Genomic DNA, 19,182 nt, shown 5'->3' on the forward strand with positions numbered 1-19,182 from the left:
TCCAGGGGTCTCATCCATGGGGAAAAGTACGGACTTATTTGCTAAGAGCCACGGTCACACCCTAGGGTCACTCCACAGGGCTGCGTGGCAGGTGGATTTTCCACCCCCCACTCAACTCGTGCAGTCAGATGGGAGACGCGGGCACGGGAGGCTCCTGCACGGGGCTGGGGGCACCGAGGGGCCAGCATGTGGGCCCCCTTCCCTGGCTTCCACAGGACAGCTCTGCTCCCATCTGTTCAGTTTCCACCTGCATGCAAGATTTCACTCAGAAAAAGGACAGTGTCTGATGCCTGGCCCAGCCTCTTGTTTCTTCTGTGACACGCACTCTGACCCAGGGGCCGGGTGAGGCAACCCCTCCCCGCTCTAGGATTCTAACCCTCTCATCGTGACAGTTTCTGTTTCCACCGAAGCGTAACCGACAATAAACGCACACACACAGAGGCACACTCATACACGCGTATGTGCACACACATGGCTGGCAGCAGACCGTGCGTCAGACCCTGCCAGATAGGCGTGAGAATGGAGCTTGGAAAAAAGCCAGGTAACTGGTACTGGAAGAGGAGGACCTTTGTCCTTCGTGTATTTGTATAAAAGTAAAAAATAAACTTCTACACAGTAGGTCTTGCTGTATTATATTTGGGATTAGGTAACTAATCCCTTGTCCGCACAGGTTGTTTTATCTACGTGTAGTGTTCCCTAAGCGACCTGTCTTTTAAAGTGAACCGATTTCAGTTCTAATAATCTCTCAAATGCAGGGTGCAGACCAAGAGCCAGGGCTGTCTCCCGAATACAAACAACAGGCTATGTGGAGCTGCCCTCACACCACACAGCAGGTGTGTGCCCTCTGCTCACACCTGGCCAGAACAGAATGCCAGAGCCAGGCTCCGCCCCCACAGGTCCCCGCCCCACCCTGACGCTCAGTGTGTGCACTGACCAGCCCGCCAGCCCAGCAGTGTCCATGGGGAACTCACTTGAAGTTCTCAGGATACTCCGTGATGGCCATGTTGATGACGTCCAGGGCATGCTGATAGTGTTTCTGGGCCGAGAAAAGGAGCGCCAGCAGGTGGAGGGCGTTGGCGTCATCCTTGCACACTTTCAGGGCCTCCTGCAGCTGCTCCATGGCGCTGGAGATCTGCCGGAGAAAGGCACCAGCTGAGCGACCTTCCCCAAGGCCCACACCTCACCCCGGACTCTGGGGCCAGGTGCCAGCCAACAAGGGTGCAGCAGACTCAATGAGACCCCAGGCACTGTGGGGCAGGCAGGGGCTCTGATGAGAAAACACGCCCCCAAATCACATGGCCAGGAGGGATCTGCTGTCCAAAGTCAGGCCCTGGAAGCTAGCGCTGTGCGCACGCAAGAGGGAAAAGAGGGGCAGGTTCACAGAGTACCACGAAGGATCGGCCGGGAAGCACCAACTAAACCGGAGGAGTGGGGCTGCGAGGAGAGGCCACCCGGACCACTGGCTACAGGACTCTTCTCCGAACCTATTCACGCAGTGCTGGGGGCTGACAGATAGATGCTGCCTCCTACTCAGAGGTTCACAGTGGCAAGAGCTTAGGCTCTGGGGTCAGATGGGGGCATGGATCCCAGCTCTGCCACTTCCTAGCTGGCGCCCAGGGCAGGGGACTTCGCCTGTCTGAGCTGCAGTCCTTACGCTGCAAAGTGAGGATAACGGTCATACCTATGACAGTGGCCGAGAGGGTGAGACGACGTAGGAAAAATGTCCTGCTGAGTACTGAACACGTTTGAAAATGTGAGTTTCCCTCTTCAAGCCCCCAGAGCCCAGGCAGCTAACGAACAGGTAAGACCCTTTCTCTCAGTCCTGAGGGACGTGTTCTCTCAGGCGCTCAGGCCTGGCAGCTGTGTCAGCTCCTGTGATTCTATCCACACCAGGACCCCGTCCTCCCAGGAACCTCGGGAGCCCTTTTCAGGAAGTCTTGTTCTTCACCAAACCTCAGACCCCGGTCTCCAAGGCTCCTTGAGGGGCCTACAGGACACAGGTCAGCTGGGGCCTCTGGTCCCCGGCACCTGCCCGGTCTCCACCCAGCCTCTGCACAGGCTGCGGGCACTACTGCCAGGCCCAGAGTCCTCCCACGGGGACCTCCCTTTGTGGAAGGTCATGGAAAGTAAAGGAGGAAGCTAAGGTCAGTGTGGCTCCTGGCTTGGCCTGCCCATGCCTCCCCAGGGCTGCTCCTGCCCCGTTATTCTGGGCTGGGTGTCCAAATCCTCGGTCCTCACTATTTGAGCAGCCATGCATGCTCTGGGCAGGATGGGCCAGAGGAGCTCAGGGACCCAGGCAGCAGGACTAGCTTAGAGTTCGTTCAGGGACCTTCAACCCCGAGATTACCAAGATCTGGGTCCCCAAGGACAATGGGTGCCAGGCTCCACTGGCCCGGCCCAGCCATCTCTCTGGGAGGCCAGACGCCATTCATCAGAGGCGGCTGAATACTTAAAGATATTAAAAAATGCATCACCGAAGGTTTATCAGAAACTTGATTGGCAAGGAAAGCACCGGTTCTTTTACAGAGGGCTAAAAATAAACTGGTGTCGGGTATCTTTGCGTCCACGCTCCTGGGAGCAGCAGAGCAGACTGATGTTTCTGGAGAGAGCAGCAGAGAGGGACAGGTGCCTCCTCTGGGACCTGGAAGTCAGGAGCCAGGGGCACAGTGGGAGAGGGGCTGGGAACACAGCTCCCTGAAGATGAGACCAGGGGCTAGAAGTTGACATCGACCAGTAAAACCAACCACCCGGCCGGTGGACAAGACTCCAATTGCCCAGTCTCCAAACGGGACAGAGGGACAGGATACTTAGAGCCCCATGGGGTTGCTTCACTCGGTCAGGGTGGGCTCTGGAACAGCCACTGTGCTGGCCTGGCCAGTTACCAGTTCCTGAGCTCAGGAGAGCTTCAGCGCCTCAGGTGTCAAATGGGGCCACCGGCGCCCTCCTCATCAGATGCAGGGCTCGCCCAGGCCAGTGGGGGTACGGCAGCACCCTCGTCAGCCAGGCTGCCTGTCACCTGACCACGAGCAGATGGGGGCTCTGTGGACTCCTCTCCAACAGTCTGCAGCCCAGCCCGGGTCCCTGCTGGCTCGTCTGCAGGTCCCGAGTGGCCCAGCGTCCACGCTCACCCGATCAAAGCCACCGAGAGGTCCTGCTTCACACAGAGCACCAGCCTGCGGGGCACATGTGAAAGCAGAGGCTCTGAGGGGCCTGGGCGACGGGAGCTCTCGCTCGTTTCTGAAAGGCAATGGCTGGGTGGGTTGCCCGGCCTCACTCCCTGGACAGCTTGGAGAAGGAAGGTGGGTCGGCCTGGAGAGCCATGTAGGTCGAAGGTGGTTGGCGGATAGCAGGTCCCCGTCAGGCCCCAGAGGCCGAGCCTGCCGGTGGCGTCCACAGGGTCAGAGGAAAGCTCTGGGTCACACAGAAACAGCTCCACGTGCCAATCACTCTACTCCAGACCCCTGGGGAAAGCTCAACCGAAGGTGAGGACACAAGCAAATGTTTACTGTGGTCACCTGTCACCTTCTCAGGAGACGGACGCACTGTAGGAGGAGTGAGGGCAGAGAATAACCCCTTCCTGTGCGCCCACCATGGGCCAGGGGCTTTACCACGTTAGCTGACTTAATCCTTACTAGGGCCCTCTGAGGTGGAGTATGAAGGTGCTGACATAGCAGACAAGGAAACAGAGGCTCAGAGAGGTCAAGTCACTTGCAAAGGGTCACACAGCCGATAAAGGCAGTGGAGCCAGGAGAAGATCAGCAGCCCCCAGAGACCTGGGTGTTAGAATTGTGAGGACTCACCTGGCGGACGAGGGCCAGCTGCAGGGAGACATAGAGGATGACCTGGGGGTCATCGGGCGCCAGCTGCTGGGCTCTGTATGGGGCAAGGGAGCAGCAAGTCAGCCAACAACGTCGACAACCAGTGTGTGACGTGGGTCTCCAGCGTGCCCGCCCCTGTGCTGGGTGCTGCAGGGCCCAATGTTGGAGATTCTGCCTGGGCCCGCTTTGGAGGGTACCCCGCGGGAGACCATGGCTGGGGCAGAAAGCCCACGGGCAGCCCAAGGCAGGGGCAGTGGGTGCCGAGAGAGCTGGCTCTGGCTGAGGTGGGGGCCGTCTGGGAGGACAGGACTGCTGGGTGGGGGAAGCCCTCTCCTCCGGGCAGCTGTTGACCCGGCTGTGGCCTGGTACAGAGCCTGGAGTCTGCCCTCTCCACCGCACGACAGAAGGGAACGGTTCCCGGAGGATGTGGGGCTGGGATGGCCTCTCTGGGCAAGAAGCGCTGGGAATGAAGAGCCAGCGGGGGAGGGAAGGAGATGTCCCCTGATCCTGGGAGTTCAGAGGGGGTTTGCCAGGATGGGCCTCTCCTTCCTCCCTGGGCTTGAGAACAGCCTGCCCCAGAGGGGAGTTCCCAGGAAGCTGGCATGAGGAGTCCAGGGCAGGCCCCTACCCAGCAGCCGCCATCCGTGCTCTGAGGGACAAAGACACACGGGGCTCATGGGGAAGAGCCCTGCGATGGGCCAGAGGAAGGAAGGGGAGGGGTGCTCAGGTGGGTGTCCGGGCTGTGGTGGAGAGGGGACTCAGCCAGGTTGGGCCTGGAGAGGGAGGAAGGGCTGCTGCTGGGGGAGGGGCTTCTCTGCCGCCCCCTCCCTCCCTTCCTCCCTCCTGGACTCTGGGCTCCCAGGAAATCTCTGTGAGGACCTGGGGTAGGGCTCCTCACAGCCCTCAGGTTGCAGAGGGGCTGGGAGGAGGCAAACACTCTTTCTGAGTCCCTGCTATACTTGTAGGTCACTGTGCAAGGTGCTTTCCTGCTATAGCTCGCGTCCCCTGAGCTCAGGGGGACGGGAGCTGAGCCTGGGGGGAGCTCTACTCGTGTGGAAGGGCTCAACCCGCCCACCCAACCCTAAAGGCCTGTCCCTGCTTCCTGTGTGACCTCTCAGAGCCTCGGTTAGCTGGTCAACAACATGGGGACAGAAACCTTTGCTCTGTCTACACCAGAAGGTCTCCTAAGGGAACGTGAGAACGAGCCACCTCGAGCAACGCGGCCAGTCCGGCCTCCCTCACCTCTCCAGCGTCTGCAGTGCCTTCCGGTGCAATTCATCTTGCTTGGACTTCAGAGTCGCTGCAGGAGACAGGATGGAGAGGAAGCCATGAGGCGGTGCTGGAGGGGGGCCGACCCAGCTCTGTCCCACCCAGGGCACAGAGCTCTGCGAGGAGAGGCCCCACCGGGACCCCGTCTGGCAAATGCTCGCACTCAAGCAGCTCTGGAATGGTGCCACCGGCTGCCCTGGTTACTGGGGGAAGGGGGGCAGGTGTCGCCCTGGTCCTAGCCTCCTGGCATGATTCTTGACACAACAGATCCTTGTACTCCTTTGCCTTCCTTGCCACCTGGGCCACCCTGACCCTTCCAAAGGCCCAAGCCTCTAGGGAAAAGTTACCACCTCTGTCCTGGCCACATGCCTCCCTGGGCTTCCTTACTGATGAGGCTTCTTCTTTTCTACCAATTTCAACAAATTTCAAGTGGACGATTCCATGGCATTAAGTACGTTCGCCATGTCGTGCCACCATCACCACCATCCGTCTCCAGATCTTTCTTATCGCCCCTAACAGACTGTCTGTACCCACTGAACACCAACTCCCCTCCCACTAGGCCACCAGAAACCTCTATTGTACTTTCCCCATGAGGCTTCTTGATTAAACCCAAACCGGGCACCCTTCTGGTAAATTAAATCATCTTTAAATAGGGGAGCACAGGCATTCGAAGCCTTAGCAGCACACTGAACCCCTGGGAAGCTTTAAAATGACTGTTGTCAGCCTCCAACCAGACCAGGTCAAGATGCTGCCGGCATGGCTGGATGTCAGGGGTCCCCGGCTTATAAAGCAGCCCTGCTTCTAGAGGATTAAAGGCACATGGAGGGTCTCTGGACTCTGACTGAGGGACTGATGACTCCCTCACTGGACCAGTGTGGAGGGATCCCGGGGTTCCTTATCAGAGCCTCACCGATACCTTGAAGACACAGTGACTACTGTCACTCAAGAACGAGCGGCTGGCACGGCACCAGGATCTCACCCCTCTTCCTGCCCTCGTCTTGCCACTGCCAGCTGTTCTTACCTCTCGTTGTGCGGGGCCTCTGAAGCCTGCTCCCGGGGCGCTGCCTGAATAGGCGGTGTGGGTTGGAGCTGATTACTATTCCGGGTTTGGTCTGGGTGGGGGCCTATCACTCCCTTTCCCTCAAGCTGCAAGGATACAGAAGTAGGTGGCTGCCGATCCCTGGGGGAACACACGGCTGAGCTGGCGGGGTTGGGGATGGAACACCAGACTCCAGGCGGCAAACCCACGCACCAAGCACAAGTATTCAGCAAACGCCTGCTGCGTACCCAGCTCTATGCCACGCACTGGGGGGATTTAAAAGACCCCAGAAGATGACAGTGGTGCCGACGGTAAAGGTGAACCAGAAAGAAGACACTGTGCGGGCAAGGGCTGGTGGCGCATCACAGACGGCAAGCGTCACAGGAGGTCCAGGGGCAGCGGTCAGCGTGGGCTGTGCCGGGGGGCAAGTAGGAGGCCTGAGTCACCCCGAGCAGAGGCTCCTCGGCCCCAGCACTCACCGTCGGTGGCCTGCAGGCTGTAGGTGAGACCCAGTGCCAGGTAGCCCTTGGACAGGAACTCCCCGGCTTCCTCTCCGAGCTGAATCACCATCATGGCGAAGTGCTGCGCCTCCTTCAGCTGCAAAGAGGAGAGGTGCAGGTCACCGCGGAGGGCCGCCATTCATAGTCACCAGCCCGGGACCCTCAGAACTGCAATTCCTTGCGCCCGACCACAAAGGCCAGGCGCCTTCCTGAGGCCACACAGTCACTGAATGGAAGGAGAGCTGCTTCTTCCACAAGCACCAACCTGGACCTTTTCCCCCACCCAGAGGCCTTGTGCTCAAGATCACGGGACGCCACCTCTCACAGGGAAAGCTTCCCTTGCTCCAAGGATCCCAGCTCCCCGACAGCTGCTCTGCTGAGAGCCTGGACCCAGGAGCAGGCCAGTCTGTGCCAGCTCCTTTCCTCACTCTGCCCGTGTCCGTCTCTGCCCCGCTCGGCAGAGAGAAGGAAGCGGGAGCCGGGGGCAGGCAGGGCTCGGGGACTGGGCCTCCGCGACACCGCCAGCCCTGCAGAGTGGGCAGGCCACCACGCTGGCTCCGGCTGTGGGCTTGCTCCCTGACACCCGGAGCTCTAACTTTTCAGGCCTGGGGTTGTGTTTGTCCTGAGAGCAGGAGGGACTGTTCCAGTTGGAAAGGGACCAACTGGCTCAGGTCACGTGTGCGCACATCACACACAGCATGTGACACGGAGAGAGGGGCACGCAGGCAGCCCTCCGGGGCACCCACGGCAGGCAGGCCTGTTGGGAGGCCGGGAACAGCTGGGGGCCTCAGCTGTGCCCACTCAGGGCCCACAGGCCTCCCAGAGGTCTCCTCCCTCCTACCCACCCAGGAATGGCATCTGCCCGTGTGCCTGCTGTAGCAGTGTCACCAAGAACAACTGGTACCGCCCTCACCAAGGGGCTGAATGATTCATGCCCACAGCCCCACTGCTGCCCAGGTGTCAGGGCTCCCTTACGTGGAACATCTCCCCTTCCCCATCCGGAGGGACCCACAAAGTGAAGCTGGGTTCTGGCACCCCAGCCGGTGAGCCCGCACTCTGCTCCCGTCCCTGCTCAGGCGCACCCCACCCAGCAGGAGAGGGACAGTTCTGTGCATCTTGTGGCCTCACCACTGGCCACAGCTGGGGGCACTGGTGGACTCCCCCTCCTTGGAGTATGAGGGGACCCTGAGATAGAGGCCATTAGCCGTGGGGAGGCGAGTTGGGCTGAGTTCACCATCTGGGCACAGCCATGGTGCGCTCTGTGCAGGAAAAAGGCTGATGGAGCAGAGAACCCACTGAACAGAGGGGATAAAAAACCTCAAACTACAAGAGAGGCAGAGCAGGTGAGGTGGCAGCCCAGAGGAAGATGGTGGAAGGGGGGCTGGATCCCAGCGGCCTGGCCACCACCCCTGACAAATGGCGACAATGGCAGCTCTCTACCCCCCTGTGGTAGAGCTCAAGCTGCCGGCCTGGGTAGTGGGCCACCTCCAGGTGGGTGGGCTGGTCACCGAAAGGACATGGGAGTCTGGGGAGCTGGGCCTGTAACACCATCAGGCCTGAGGACTTGGGCTTCGGGGGAGGCAGCAGCTCAGTAAACCCCACAGCTGCCTGCTGCCCAGTGTCCGCTGGCCGGGTGGACCCAAGTCTGTAGATGCGGAGATCTGTCCCCTGGAGCACGTGGCCCAGCAGGACTCAGGAGAGCCGCGGGGCCCTGAAGTCGGAGCCAGGCTGAGTGAAAAGCACAGGACAAGCCTCGCGACACAGGCTCGGCCCAACAGACACGGGGCCTTGAGCAAGTCACTTCAGTTCTACGTCCCAAAGGGCCTTACCTGCAAAATGGGGAGCTGGACCCCCTCCCACAATGTAACTACTCCTCCCTACAAACCTCCACTGAGGCTTCTGCAGCACCAGGCTCTATGCTGGGCCTGGCTGGGGAGGCCCAGTGACACGGGGGCAGGATGCCCGGATGAGCACGCACGGAATCCCTAAGGAGGGAGAGATCCCACAGGACAAGGTGGCTCTTAATTAAGGCTCCACTGCATGGTGCTGGCCTGGGGCCATGGGAGCTCCCCAAGAGCAGGCAACCTCCTGCCTGGGGTTGTCCAAGGAGGCCTCGTGGCAGGGGGCGGGCAGGAGGCACCAAGGGAAGGGTAGGTGAGCAACAGCATCTTGCCTCCTTGTTAATATCCCTACTGCTGGTGCAGCTGGTCTCCCACACTGTCTTTAGGCATCATTATGCCCCATTCAAACAGGAGCGAGCTTTTTTATAAACCACCAAGTACGAATTATAAACACAATTCAGAAACCTCCTGCACTCCACGTGTGTACACTCTTCTCACGGCCATGTCCTTCCTCAGCAAATGCCAGCTTCTATCTCCGGCAGCCCAGGTACAGAGGGTGCCAGGAACAAAGCTCGGCAATTACTGGCAAACAGGGAAAAATTCCTCTCCAGTTTATACATATCATATCCCGGATTAACAAAGCTCACCCTCCTTTAGCTTTAAAAAGTGACAACGTACATCCTTAGCTTGTCCAACTTGTGGTCCCCTCTGATCCCAGGTTAGTAGCTGTCCTTGGCCAGTACTTGCAGCCTTGCCCACATAGTTTAAAATGGTCTTTAGGTGTGGTGTCAGCATCTGTCTCAAATCAAACCCACAAGGCTTCCGTGGACCCTTTTCTTACATGGCCGACACCATTTTGATTTCTCTTATCTACCACAAAACAGTTTTTTGCATGTGGAGTCATGGGATTATGAACAAAAAGAAGTATCATCAATTCTCTTAAATGTGATAATATACAATATGATATCATACAGTATTAACAGATTTATACATGGGTGCTCTAACTAGCGAGCAAAAGGGAAAAAGTCACATCAAAAATCAACAAAAAACCCCAATATGTATGTATTTCAAATATAAAATATATATTAAAAATATATATACATAATGCACAATTCCTGTTCATCTAAGACAGCAGGGGGAATCCTAAAGCCCTTGAAAATATGGTTTTGCCACCTTTGTTCTGAAGTATGATAATCCCACCTAAATCCAGAGTCAGCACCATGTCCATGGGTAAATTTTCCATGCAGAGAGCAGGACGGCCTAGCAGCTTAGAACACAAGCTCTGGGGCCAGGCTTCCTGGGCTCAAACCCTGGCGTGGCTATTTACTGTGTGACCTTGGGCACGTCACTTCACTTTGCTGTGCCTCCATTCCCTCTTCTGTAAAATGAGGATAACGCGCGTGTGTCTCACAGGGTTGCAGGGAGGACTGAATGAGATAAAGACACAATGAATGCTCAGAACGGTGCCTGAATAAACATAAACTACTATTATTATTATTGGTTGTGATTTTAGATCTATAGTTAATCTTCCAGAATTTTTTTTAAGTCTCAGCCTGACGCATGTGGTAAGTGCCATCTGAATAGAGCCCCTGTCGCCTAAAGCTACATGAGCTCACTGACAAATTAGGAGGTGGCATCAAAGACCCTCCTGGAATCCAGAGAGGGGCCACCACTGTCTGCCTTTTGTCTCTGGCCTGACCCTTCGTCTCAGATAAGGAGCAACTCTACACAAGGACAGCGGGGTCTCCCTGTGCAGTCAGCTGCGCCACGTCGGTCAACATCTCTGTCCCGTGGTCTGGGACACACATACGTGTAACCACCCACCTACCCTGTCACAATACTCACCTCTACTGTGGGTAATACACTCGGATATTTTCTATGCTATTCTGTGATTGTCTATTTCTTTTTTGAAAAAGTTCTATTTCACAGTCCACTAATGGGTCTCAACCTACAGTGTGAAAAGTAAATGGCTGATTGATCCACCCAGCGCCTGCCCATCTACAACCACCCAGCCGTCTAGCACCTCACCTGCCCTTTCCAATCTCCACATACTTCCTCCTGTGGCCTCCACAGTTAACAGCTAATGGCTCTGGAGTTGTGCTGCTGCTTCTGCAAGATTTGCTCGGGTTACAGCACTGGGACCTCCTTGCTCATCAAAATACTTCCAGGGTGAGGGGTTTCCAAAACTTTCAACCATTCTCCTCCTACACTGCTTTTTAATACCTCCTTTCCTGTGGAGGCCATGTAACTTTGTCACAAAACCCACGTGGAGATCCTTTCTCTCTTCCTCCCTTGCAGTTCTAGAGCAGCTGGGTGCCCACCTGGCGTGTCACAGCACGGCAGCCACTTGATGGAATGGGTGTCTTACAGCTTAGGTTCTGAGGCACAGGGTGCTTAGGGGACCTATCCAAGGTCACCCGGCTGGTAAGTGAGAAAACTGAATTTCCAGCCCAGGTCTTCTGAGTCTACGTTTGGATCTTTCTGAGCTGCCTGATTCATGGCTGCCCTCTGTGGGTCTTCATTTTTCTCCTCTCTGTCCCTTTGGGAAAAGGACGCATCGAAGGATGTAATGTTTTGACGCTTTGCTTTTGCTTTCTGTAAGTACGGAAAGCATTCCCACACCTTTCCAAGTTCCTGCATCTCTCCAGTTCTCCTCATTTGGTCCCCACACAGATAGGCTCCTGGCCTGTACACTCTGCTCCGGCTCAGGCTGCCCAGTTCATCTTGCAGTGGGACAAAGGGCTTGTACCCCTGGAATCTTCACCTCTTTTCCCTCCCGGGGAACCAGAGAAAGGTCATTTCTGAGCCCCCAGAGCTCTGCTTAAACAGCACCTCCAGTTTCTCCTTAGTTGCTTCCCATAGGATCCAGGACCTGTTGTTATCTGCTCTACTGAAAATGCACTTTTTTCTTCCTGGAAGGAACAGGTACGCTTCCTAATTTCCACAAGCTCGTGGCAGGAGAGCTGGCATTCTTTCTGGCCTCCTGAACACTTAATCCATCTTCCTGGCCCTCCCCATCCCTGAATCTCAAAAATGAAGGCAAAAACACAAAGGCACATCCTTCCTGAGAGTCGGCTACAGGGATGGCTGCAATTTACCAGGTACCTCCCACATGCTAAATAAGAGGGACACTGCTCAGCTCTGGTAGTCAGAGCCACCCTGTAACAGTGGATGTGACTGTTTCCAGGTTACTGATGAGGCACAGAAAGGGTAACTGACTCACCCAAAGTCACACAGCTAGGAATCTGAACCCTATCCTCTCAGCCTCCAAAGCCTGCACTCCTTCCACCATCCCATCCCACCCCCTTAGGGGAAGAGGCCGAGGGACAGCACCGCAGACCTTTCCAAAGATGAGCATGGCCTGCTTTTCCATTCCACAACCTCCTCTCCTTCTGTGTGTGACACACAGGCACACCCCCATCTCCTATCCTCCTAGAAAGGTTTTAACTTTTTTAATTAAATGAATTTGAACTAATTGTGTTTGGAGGGATGTGAAAAAAATATTTACAGCTCCCTTTTCTCCTGCCCCAAATAACTGGCTGGGGACCCCGGCAAGAGGCTGGTCATGCTGAGGCAGGGGGCTGCCCCACTGCTGTCACTGGGTCAGAGCCTGGGAGGCAAGCCTCAGGCTAAGCCGCGGGGCCAGTGCTCTCAAACCCAGGGCAGCCGGCATGGGACCATGCCAGCACCTCTGCCCAGGCCCCTCCTCACCTGCCCTCACCCAGGGGCAACCTTGATCTCAGACCCAGACCCAGTCTGGAGCATCCTACGCTGGCTCTGGGCATAAGGACAGGACGCAGGGACAGCAGGTGCTCCACCTCTGGGCACACGGCCACCTGGTCCGCTTTCACCCAGCACAACTCGTTTTTCCAGTGTCCCAGTTTCAGCCTCCCTTCCTGCAACCCGGGCCAAACTGTTTATCCCCAGATCTCGGGCCCCAGCTCATGGGGCTTGGCTGGGCAATGGCTGGGCCTGCTGGGGGCTGAGGTGAGCCAGGACAGCTGTGAAGGCAGGAGGCGGAGGTGGCATGGGTCGCCTTGCAGGATCTGTGCCCCATTATAAAGCACCAGCACCCCTCTGCCCTCCCGTCAGACCCATTCTTCCTGCTCTCGGCCCTGAGGACAGAGTGCTGGGCTGCCCCTCTCCTGGCCTCCTAGGAGAACAGGCTGCCCCGGGCCACCTACAGCCTGCTCTCAGCCCAGCACCAACCCAGGGAGCCAGGGAGAACCGTGAGCCAGATGTAGACTTCCCACACCTGTCCCTCGTGGACTGCTGAAGCAGGTGTTATTCTGTATTTCTGAACACCTACTATGTGCAGGGTTCTTTGTGGGAGAGAAGGGCTGAGGGTGTGAGAAACAGTAAGTGAAGAAGCTCCCCGTTTAGATAGAAAGGCAAGTACCAAACAAGGCAGAATCCTCGACAAGTGACTGTGCTCACTGGCAAGCAGGATCCATCCAGTAAGCACTAGGCATTAGCTCTGGGCTAGGGTTTCAAGGAAGAAGAGCGCGAGTTCCTGCCTTCAAGAAACACACATGCAGCAAAAAACGCAATGCCTTGTGCTAAGTGTCCGAGGCAGGTAGGGAGGCACAGGAGGTTTTGTTCAGGGCAGGGAAGGCTGCCTGGAGCCCAGCCCCAGCCCTCCAGCGGGACCACGCTCTAGCCTGTACCCGAGTTGAACCCTGGCTCAAACCAGCCCCCAAACCCAAATAAACTTCTCCGCTGAGGTTAAACAACTCACCCTCCTCCCCGATTCTGAGGTCCAGTCTGCATGTTTAAGTTTCCTTTTGGGCTTTTCTATTTATGTTGTCATTGATTACTTTGCTCCTAACTCATCTGTTTTCAATTTGGACTGATTGGATCCTAATTTTATTACCATGTAATCTGAATGCACATAATCACTGTAATTATGCTGCTGAGGGAAACAGCTCCTCCGCTGCGGAAAGACCTACATTTAGGGTTTCCCAGCAAGGGCGGCCATTGGCTGGGTGGACCCACAGCCAACTCAGAGCTGGCAGCCCTTGGGAGCACAGATGCCCTCCCCGCCCCGCTCCTGGCAAGGCGGGTATTTGGGCTTCATCCCAGGGATGCACTTGAGGCCCCTCTCAGGAGCCTTGGGAACACACAGGGGTGTGAGCCACAGGTCAGCGAGCCCACCCTCTGCATCCTCCAGCTCACGCCACCACCCACTGCTGCAATGCGCTCAGACTGGGTCCCCACCCTGCCGGCACCCACATCTCAACGGCACCCTACCCTCTGGGGTGTAAGACGCTAACAGTCTCCCTAAAAACACTTGGGGGACGAGTTTCCCCACTAATCATGCGGCTGAGGAAAGCAAGCTGTGATGGAAGGGCCCGCCACTGGCCCACCTCGGAGCCCAGTCCATGGCCTCCTCCTCCTGGAAGCCTCCCTGACCTGTCCAGCCCTCTCCATACTTTATGTCATTTACGCCACATATGAGGCACAGTGAAACTCTTACCCACCTCATCACAAAGCCTCTTCCAAATGCCTAGAGCCTATTATAGATCAGTCTTATAGAAAAACATCATAAAGCCTGGGGCCAAAAGCCATGCTCTTCCCTCCCCCATCATCCACAGTCGTCTGGGGCCAAGGCAGGGCCATGTGTGCATATCATACATGGGGACCTGAGGACCAGGGAACAGAGGGAAAGGCACTGCTTCCTCCCCCCTCCACCAATCGTGCGAGGGAGTCAGTCCCTGCAGCACAGAGGGGATGAGGCCCGCTGGGCGGTGAGGCGGGACCCCTCGGAGAGGGTCCTCAGGATACCTGGCGGAGTCTCCCCTCCCAGGACTGGAGGAGCTGGAGAGGCTGCTAATTCTGAAGTGCCTGCTGTAGGCACCTGGAGCCTGGCCCCTTTGCCTTGGAACAAGCTGGGCACCCGACAGCGAGGGTAGGCTGGGGTGTCACGACATCAGGAAGGGGAGGACCGTGTATGGGAGAAGCTCCCCCTTTGGGAGACGCTGGGCCAATGAAGGAACTGGGCTTATTTAGCCTGAAGAGAGATGTGGGTGGGGCTGACAGCCAACACATGGGAGAGATGCTGCACTGTTCTATGTCACTCAAGAGGGTGGAAATAGGACCTCACTTGACATCAGGAGGCTGATGTGGACCTGAGGAAGCCAGGAATGTAGGCAAGGGAGCTCCCAGCGAGAGGAGACAGCCGTGCAGAGGCCCCGCCGCTAGACCCCCCAGGCTGGGAGCAGCAGCTGGGAGCCTGGTGGAGGGAGCACCAAGGCGAGGCCTGGGGCTCTGGGTTCCTGGCCCAGGGCTCTTTGCTCACTCCCCCTGCTGACCTCCTCGAGGTAAAGTGCTGCTGGCCAGAGGGCACACGTTGAGCTCATCTTTAGTTCAGCCGCCTCAGCAGAGCGGTAAGCAGGGAGCTGAGCACAAGGCAGGGACCAGGGGGCTGGAGCCCAGAGGAAGGAGGGGGCTGACAGAGAGGCCACCTTCCCATTGGCCAGGAGCTGGTTCTGACTCCAAATGGTGCGTTGGCCCAGGTAACTCCAAGGTCCTGCCCACTGCCCCTGCTGCTGGGCAGGCGGGGGGCACCCCAACTTTTGACTCCACATTTGGCTCCCTGGAGACATTCAAGGCTGAACCACAAACCTGACACCATCCTGGGTTGGGGATGGAGGCGGGAGTTTTCTCAGAAGCCATGCTCCACCCCCCTCTCCCCTCCAGGTCTGCCCGCCTCGAAGCTCCCCATGCTCCCCCACCCCTTACACACACAGCGAGGTGCGCACACGATCACCTGGCGCCCACCCGCCACCATCCTCCCACAGGAAGCCGCCAGGACCTGGGCCCTGACCCCGTAGCTCACTCACCCAGTGCAGGGACCCTATGCAGAGCTTGGCGGCCATCAGGGGCACCGTGGGGTCCGAGGGCCGCAGCTTCACGCACTCCCGCAGCAGCGACACGGCATAGGATGACTGCAGGAGAAAGGGTGGGCAACACAGTCACTCGCAGCCCTGGGCTGCGGCAGACTGGGTGCCTCATGCCCACAGTGGGGGCAGCTCCCAAACAGCCAGCCCCGGCTCTGCGCCCCGTTCCTCCCAAGCCAGGAAGAGGCCCAGCGGGAGGAGCCCAGGCGGTGGTGGCAGGCAAGTCCCCCTCCCCGAGTCTCAGTTTCCTCATCTGGAGAATGAAGGCTGTGACCCTTGCCCAGAAGTGCTGTGATAAGAGCTAAGGTGAGAACAGAGGGAAGCTCTTCAAAAGGAATTCAAATGTGAACCACAGAAATTTTAGAGGTAGAAGGAATTCTCTCAGACCCCTGAGTTCAACACCCTCAGTTTATAGGTGGCAAGATGAGGATAAGCTCACATGGGGACTGGAGGCAGGACCAGTGGTGGGGAGTGCGGGGAACATAAAGGCCGGCAGAGAAGCAGCAGGAGAGAAGCCGTGGGGATGGGGCCACACTAGACGTGCTGAGGATGGCCAAGTGCGGAAGGTCTGCAAAACCCAGCTCACAGGCCAAATCTGGCCCTCTGCCTGCTTTTGTTAATAAAGTTTTATTGGAACTTGGCCACGTCCATTCATGTGGATATTGCCTATGGCTGCTTTTATGACGCAAAGGCAGAGTGGAGTAGTTCCCACAGAGACTGTTTGGCCCGCAAAGTCAAAAATGTTTACTCTCTGACGCTTTACAGAAAGTGTGCTGACCCCTGTTCTAACTGCTTTATAAATATGAAGTCATTTGCTTTTCACAGCTCTATGAGGTAGGTAGCTATGTCCCTATTTACAGATGAGGAAACTGAAATGCAGAGAAGTTAAATAGTGTGTTTGAAGCCACACTGCCCCTAAGTGGCTGAGCTGGGGTTAGAACAGTCTGGCTCTAAGCTCGTAACCACTGCCCTATGCTGCCTCTGTGGTGACTCCCTTGGCCAGAGAGGAGGCCTCTCTCTCCCTGCTCTACACACACACACACACACACACACACACACACACACACGCGCGCACGCGCGCGCGCGAGTGTAACTACAATTCCCACAAGCTGGGCCCTGCAATGGGCCAAGTTCCCCGCCATTAGTTAGTTCTCATCCTCTCCAGGCCCCGCTGGGGAAATGGGGGATCTAGAGGACTCTCCCGTCCACAGCACAGTGTGGAGACTGGCTGATGGAGACCTGGGGCCCCACTGGTCTGTGTCCACTCTGGACCCCTGCCTTTCTCTAGCTCCCTTTCCCTTCCCCCCTGAGAAAGGAGAGCTTTTCTCAGCCCCAAGCATGGGGCTGGGGGATGTGGGGTCACTGCATGGAGGGGGAAGAGACCATGGCTCTTGCCTGTCAGGTGCCCACAGAAAGGCTGGGGAGAGACGACGAAGTCCCCACCACACTGCTCTCTCATGAAAGAAGAGGGTATGAGACCAAGAGGGTGTTAGCATATGACCGGCTGGGAGGCTGCGGGGGAGGGAGGTGCCTGGCCTGGGCTGGGGCGAGGGAGGCCGGTGAGGGGCTCTGCAAGAGCTGCCAGGCCATCCCCCTCTCCGGAGACCCCCTCCCGTGAAGGTCGCTCCCAGCTCCCTCAGCACGGCCCCTCTGCCCACACACTCCAGCAGGCCTGCCCTCTCCCTGGCTGCTGACCTCTGCATCCCTGAAACACGGGCTTCTCTAACCCTGACCCTCCACATCCCACCCCTACCCAGACCACAAAACACTGCTATTTAAGGAGCCATCTGAGGACTCCACAGTCGGAGCTGCGGGCTCTTTTTTTGTCATTCTGGTTACCTAGCAACGCAGCCACTGTGATTGCCGAGGAGACCAAGAGCAGTGACCTAAATCATGCCATGGGACTCCTCCTCTCTTCCTGCAGGTGGAGGTGCCAGATATATTGATATCCGCTCGGCCTCACCTTCTGCGCACAATCGCAGGTGCAGAACCTTGATTCCCACCTTAGGCTCTTGACAAAGGCGAGGTCTGGCCATGCTTCCGAGGGCTGCCTGAGCCAACCCGGCAGACTGATCCAGTGTGCGGGGTTCCTGAGGGGTGGGGGGTGGAGAGTGCGCTTCCAGAACAATCTCCTGCTGCACTGAATGCAGGGGCGGGTGTAACCCAGCCTGTGGGGCCTCACGCATGAGGAGCTCACTGATCACCCCAACCTCCTGCCTGTAAGGCCATTCTCGTATCCACCTTGCTGGTCTGGGCACCAGCTCCCCGGATCTTGGGGTGTGCCAGAGGTATGCCAGGCTGCATCTGGACCTCTCTGAGCCTGGCTCTTCTCAGTAAGGAGGTTGAAGACCCTGTAACGTGACACCTTTTCCTGAGACTGGGGGGGCTTCCAGGAGCACCCCCAGAAATTAAAGATAACTTCTGAGCACAGTGCACTCTTCTCAGGAGGGGTCACCACTTTCCTCAGCATCTCCAAGGGGTCCATGACCCACAGAAGGGTGAGAACCTGGCCCTGGGCCTCTTGGACCATACTCACTACTACAAGACTAGAGGCTCCTTCTCTGTTCCCTGGAGGTGGGAAGAAGCTGTCGCAACCCACTGCAAGCTGTCTGCCCAGGCTCCACACGAGCTCCAGCACCTCGCCACCCTGAGGGCCTCGCCCTGTCTGTGTTCTGAACTCTTAGCCTCGACGAGACCCTGCGGAGTGCAGAGCCAGGGTACGTCATGTCATGACTTCAGGATGTTCGGGGAGGTGGCCCGTGTGATGGGGGAAGGGGAAGAGGTTTGGGAAGACAAATGCCTGGCAAGGGAAGTGGGGTGCAGAGAAGGCTCCCACTTGATTCTCGGCTTCACCTCTCCGGGCCCTTCCCACCTGTCAGGCTGCAGCACCTGCCCTTCTTGCCCTTTCCTGCCAGGACCTGGCCACCCTCCATTCATGGAGGAGCTGCTGGCAAGGCCGGGAGGGCCCTCCTCAGAGATGGCTGCGGGGCTAGAAATGGCAGGTGGCGCGGTCCGGGCGGGACGGGGGGCAGGGAGGAATCCCCTCAGCCCCACAAATGGGCTCCGGGTGTTACAGCTCTTGGAACCATCTGCGAGCTCATGCCTCCTCACTTCCTGCCTTCGTAGCATCCTCGGCCCCAACACCCTCAGCGCCCAGCGCCGGAAAGGTTTTCCTTTCATGTCACTGCTGAGAATAGCGGCTTACGTAAGTGTGATTCTCATGGGAGGGAAAACCAGTGGGTGCTGGGGCAGAGCTTGGCGGGTGGAGAGCAAACGCAGCTCTGGAAACTGGAATAAGGTCAGCCCCGCGCTGAGCAGGGTTCCTCCTGACCACCCCCGGCCACGTCCTCCTCTCCTCGAAGCGCTCCCTCCACACTCCCTCAGGGGAGGGGGGGGCCCTGCTCCCTCCTAGGTGAGTTCCGGATGTCCTTTCCTGATGCCACGCTCCCTCCTGGGCAGGAAGAGAGCTGCGGCCCAAATGCAACAACGTTCCCCTCGCCTGGAACCCATGTCCATGCCTGCCTCAGGCAGTCACACCAACCAACTCACAGGCGGAAACGCTACGATGCCCCAGGCGTGCACATATACTCGGAGAAAAGCATCCGGAGACACACCTGCCTACCTGGCACGGCCGTAACTCACAGGCAGGCACCAGATTCACACAGGGGTCTGTGTGTGACCCTTCATGCCCCTCGTTCCCTGGAGATTAAAATCAGCTGCCGGACAATATTTCTGAATCACTGCCCCGCCCTCCGCCCACCTCTGGGAAGGACGAGGAGAGCAGACCACCTCCCCCGCCAAGGGTGAGTGTACAAC

The 19,182-nt window shown here is 57.5% G+C and overlaps 1 protein-coding gene across 3 annotated transcripts in view; it reads right to left on the reverse strand.

Moving 5' to 3' along the window:
* TTC7A (tetratricopeptide repeat domain 7A) overlaps positions 1 to 19,182 on the reverse strand; it is a 122,726-nt gene that overhangs the window by 37,131 nt on the left and 66,413 nt on the right. For all 3 annotated transcript variants that reach the window (XM_027113180.1, XM_027113179.1, XM_027113181.1), the window contains 5 exons: positions 15,310 to 15,414; positions 6,606 to 6,723; positions 5,061 to 5,118; positions 3,801 to 3,873; positions 972 to 1,132 (listed from right to left, as the gene is read on the reverse strand). In XM_027113180.1, coding sequence (XP_026968981.1) covers positions 972 to 1,132; positions 3,801 to 3,873; positions 5,061 to 5,118; positions 6,606 to 6,723; positions 15,310 to 15,414 — 515 coding nt within the window. The remainder of the gene's footprint in view (positions 1 to 971; positions 1,133 to 3,800; positions 3,874 to 5,060; positions 5,119 to 6,605; positions 6,724 to 15,309; positions 15,415 to 19,182) is intronic.

Source organism: Aethalodelphis obliquidens, unplaced genomic scaffold (genome assembly GCF_003676395.1).
Source record: "Aethalodelphis obliquidens isolate GAN/ISIS:26980383/991018 unplaced genomic scaffold, ASM367639v1 scaffold12, whole genome shotgun sequence".
Lineage (NCBI taxonomy): Eukaryota > Metazoa > Chordata > Mammalia > Artiodactyla > Delphinidae > Aethalodelphis > Aethalodelphis obliquidens.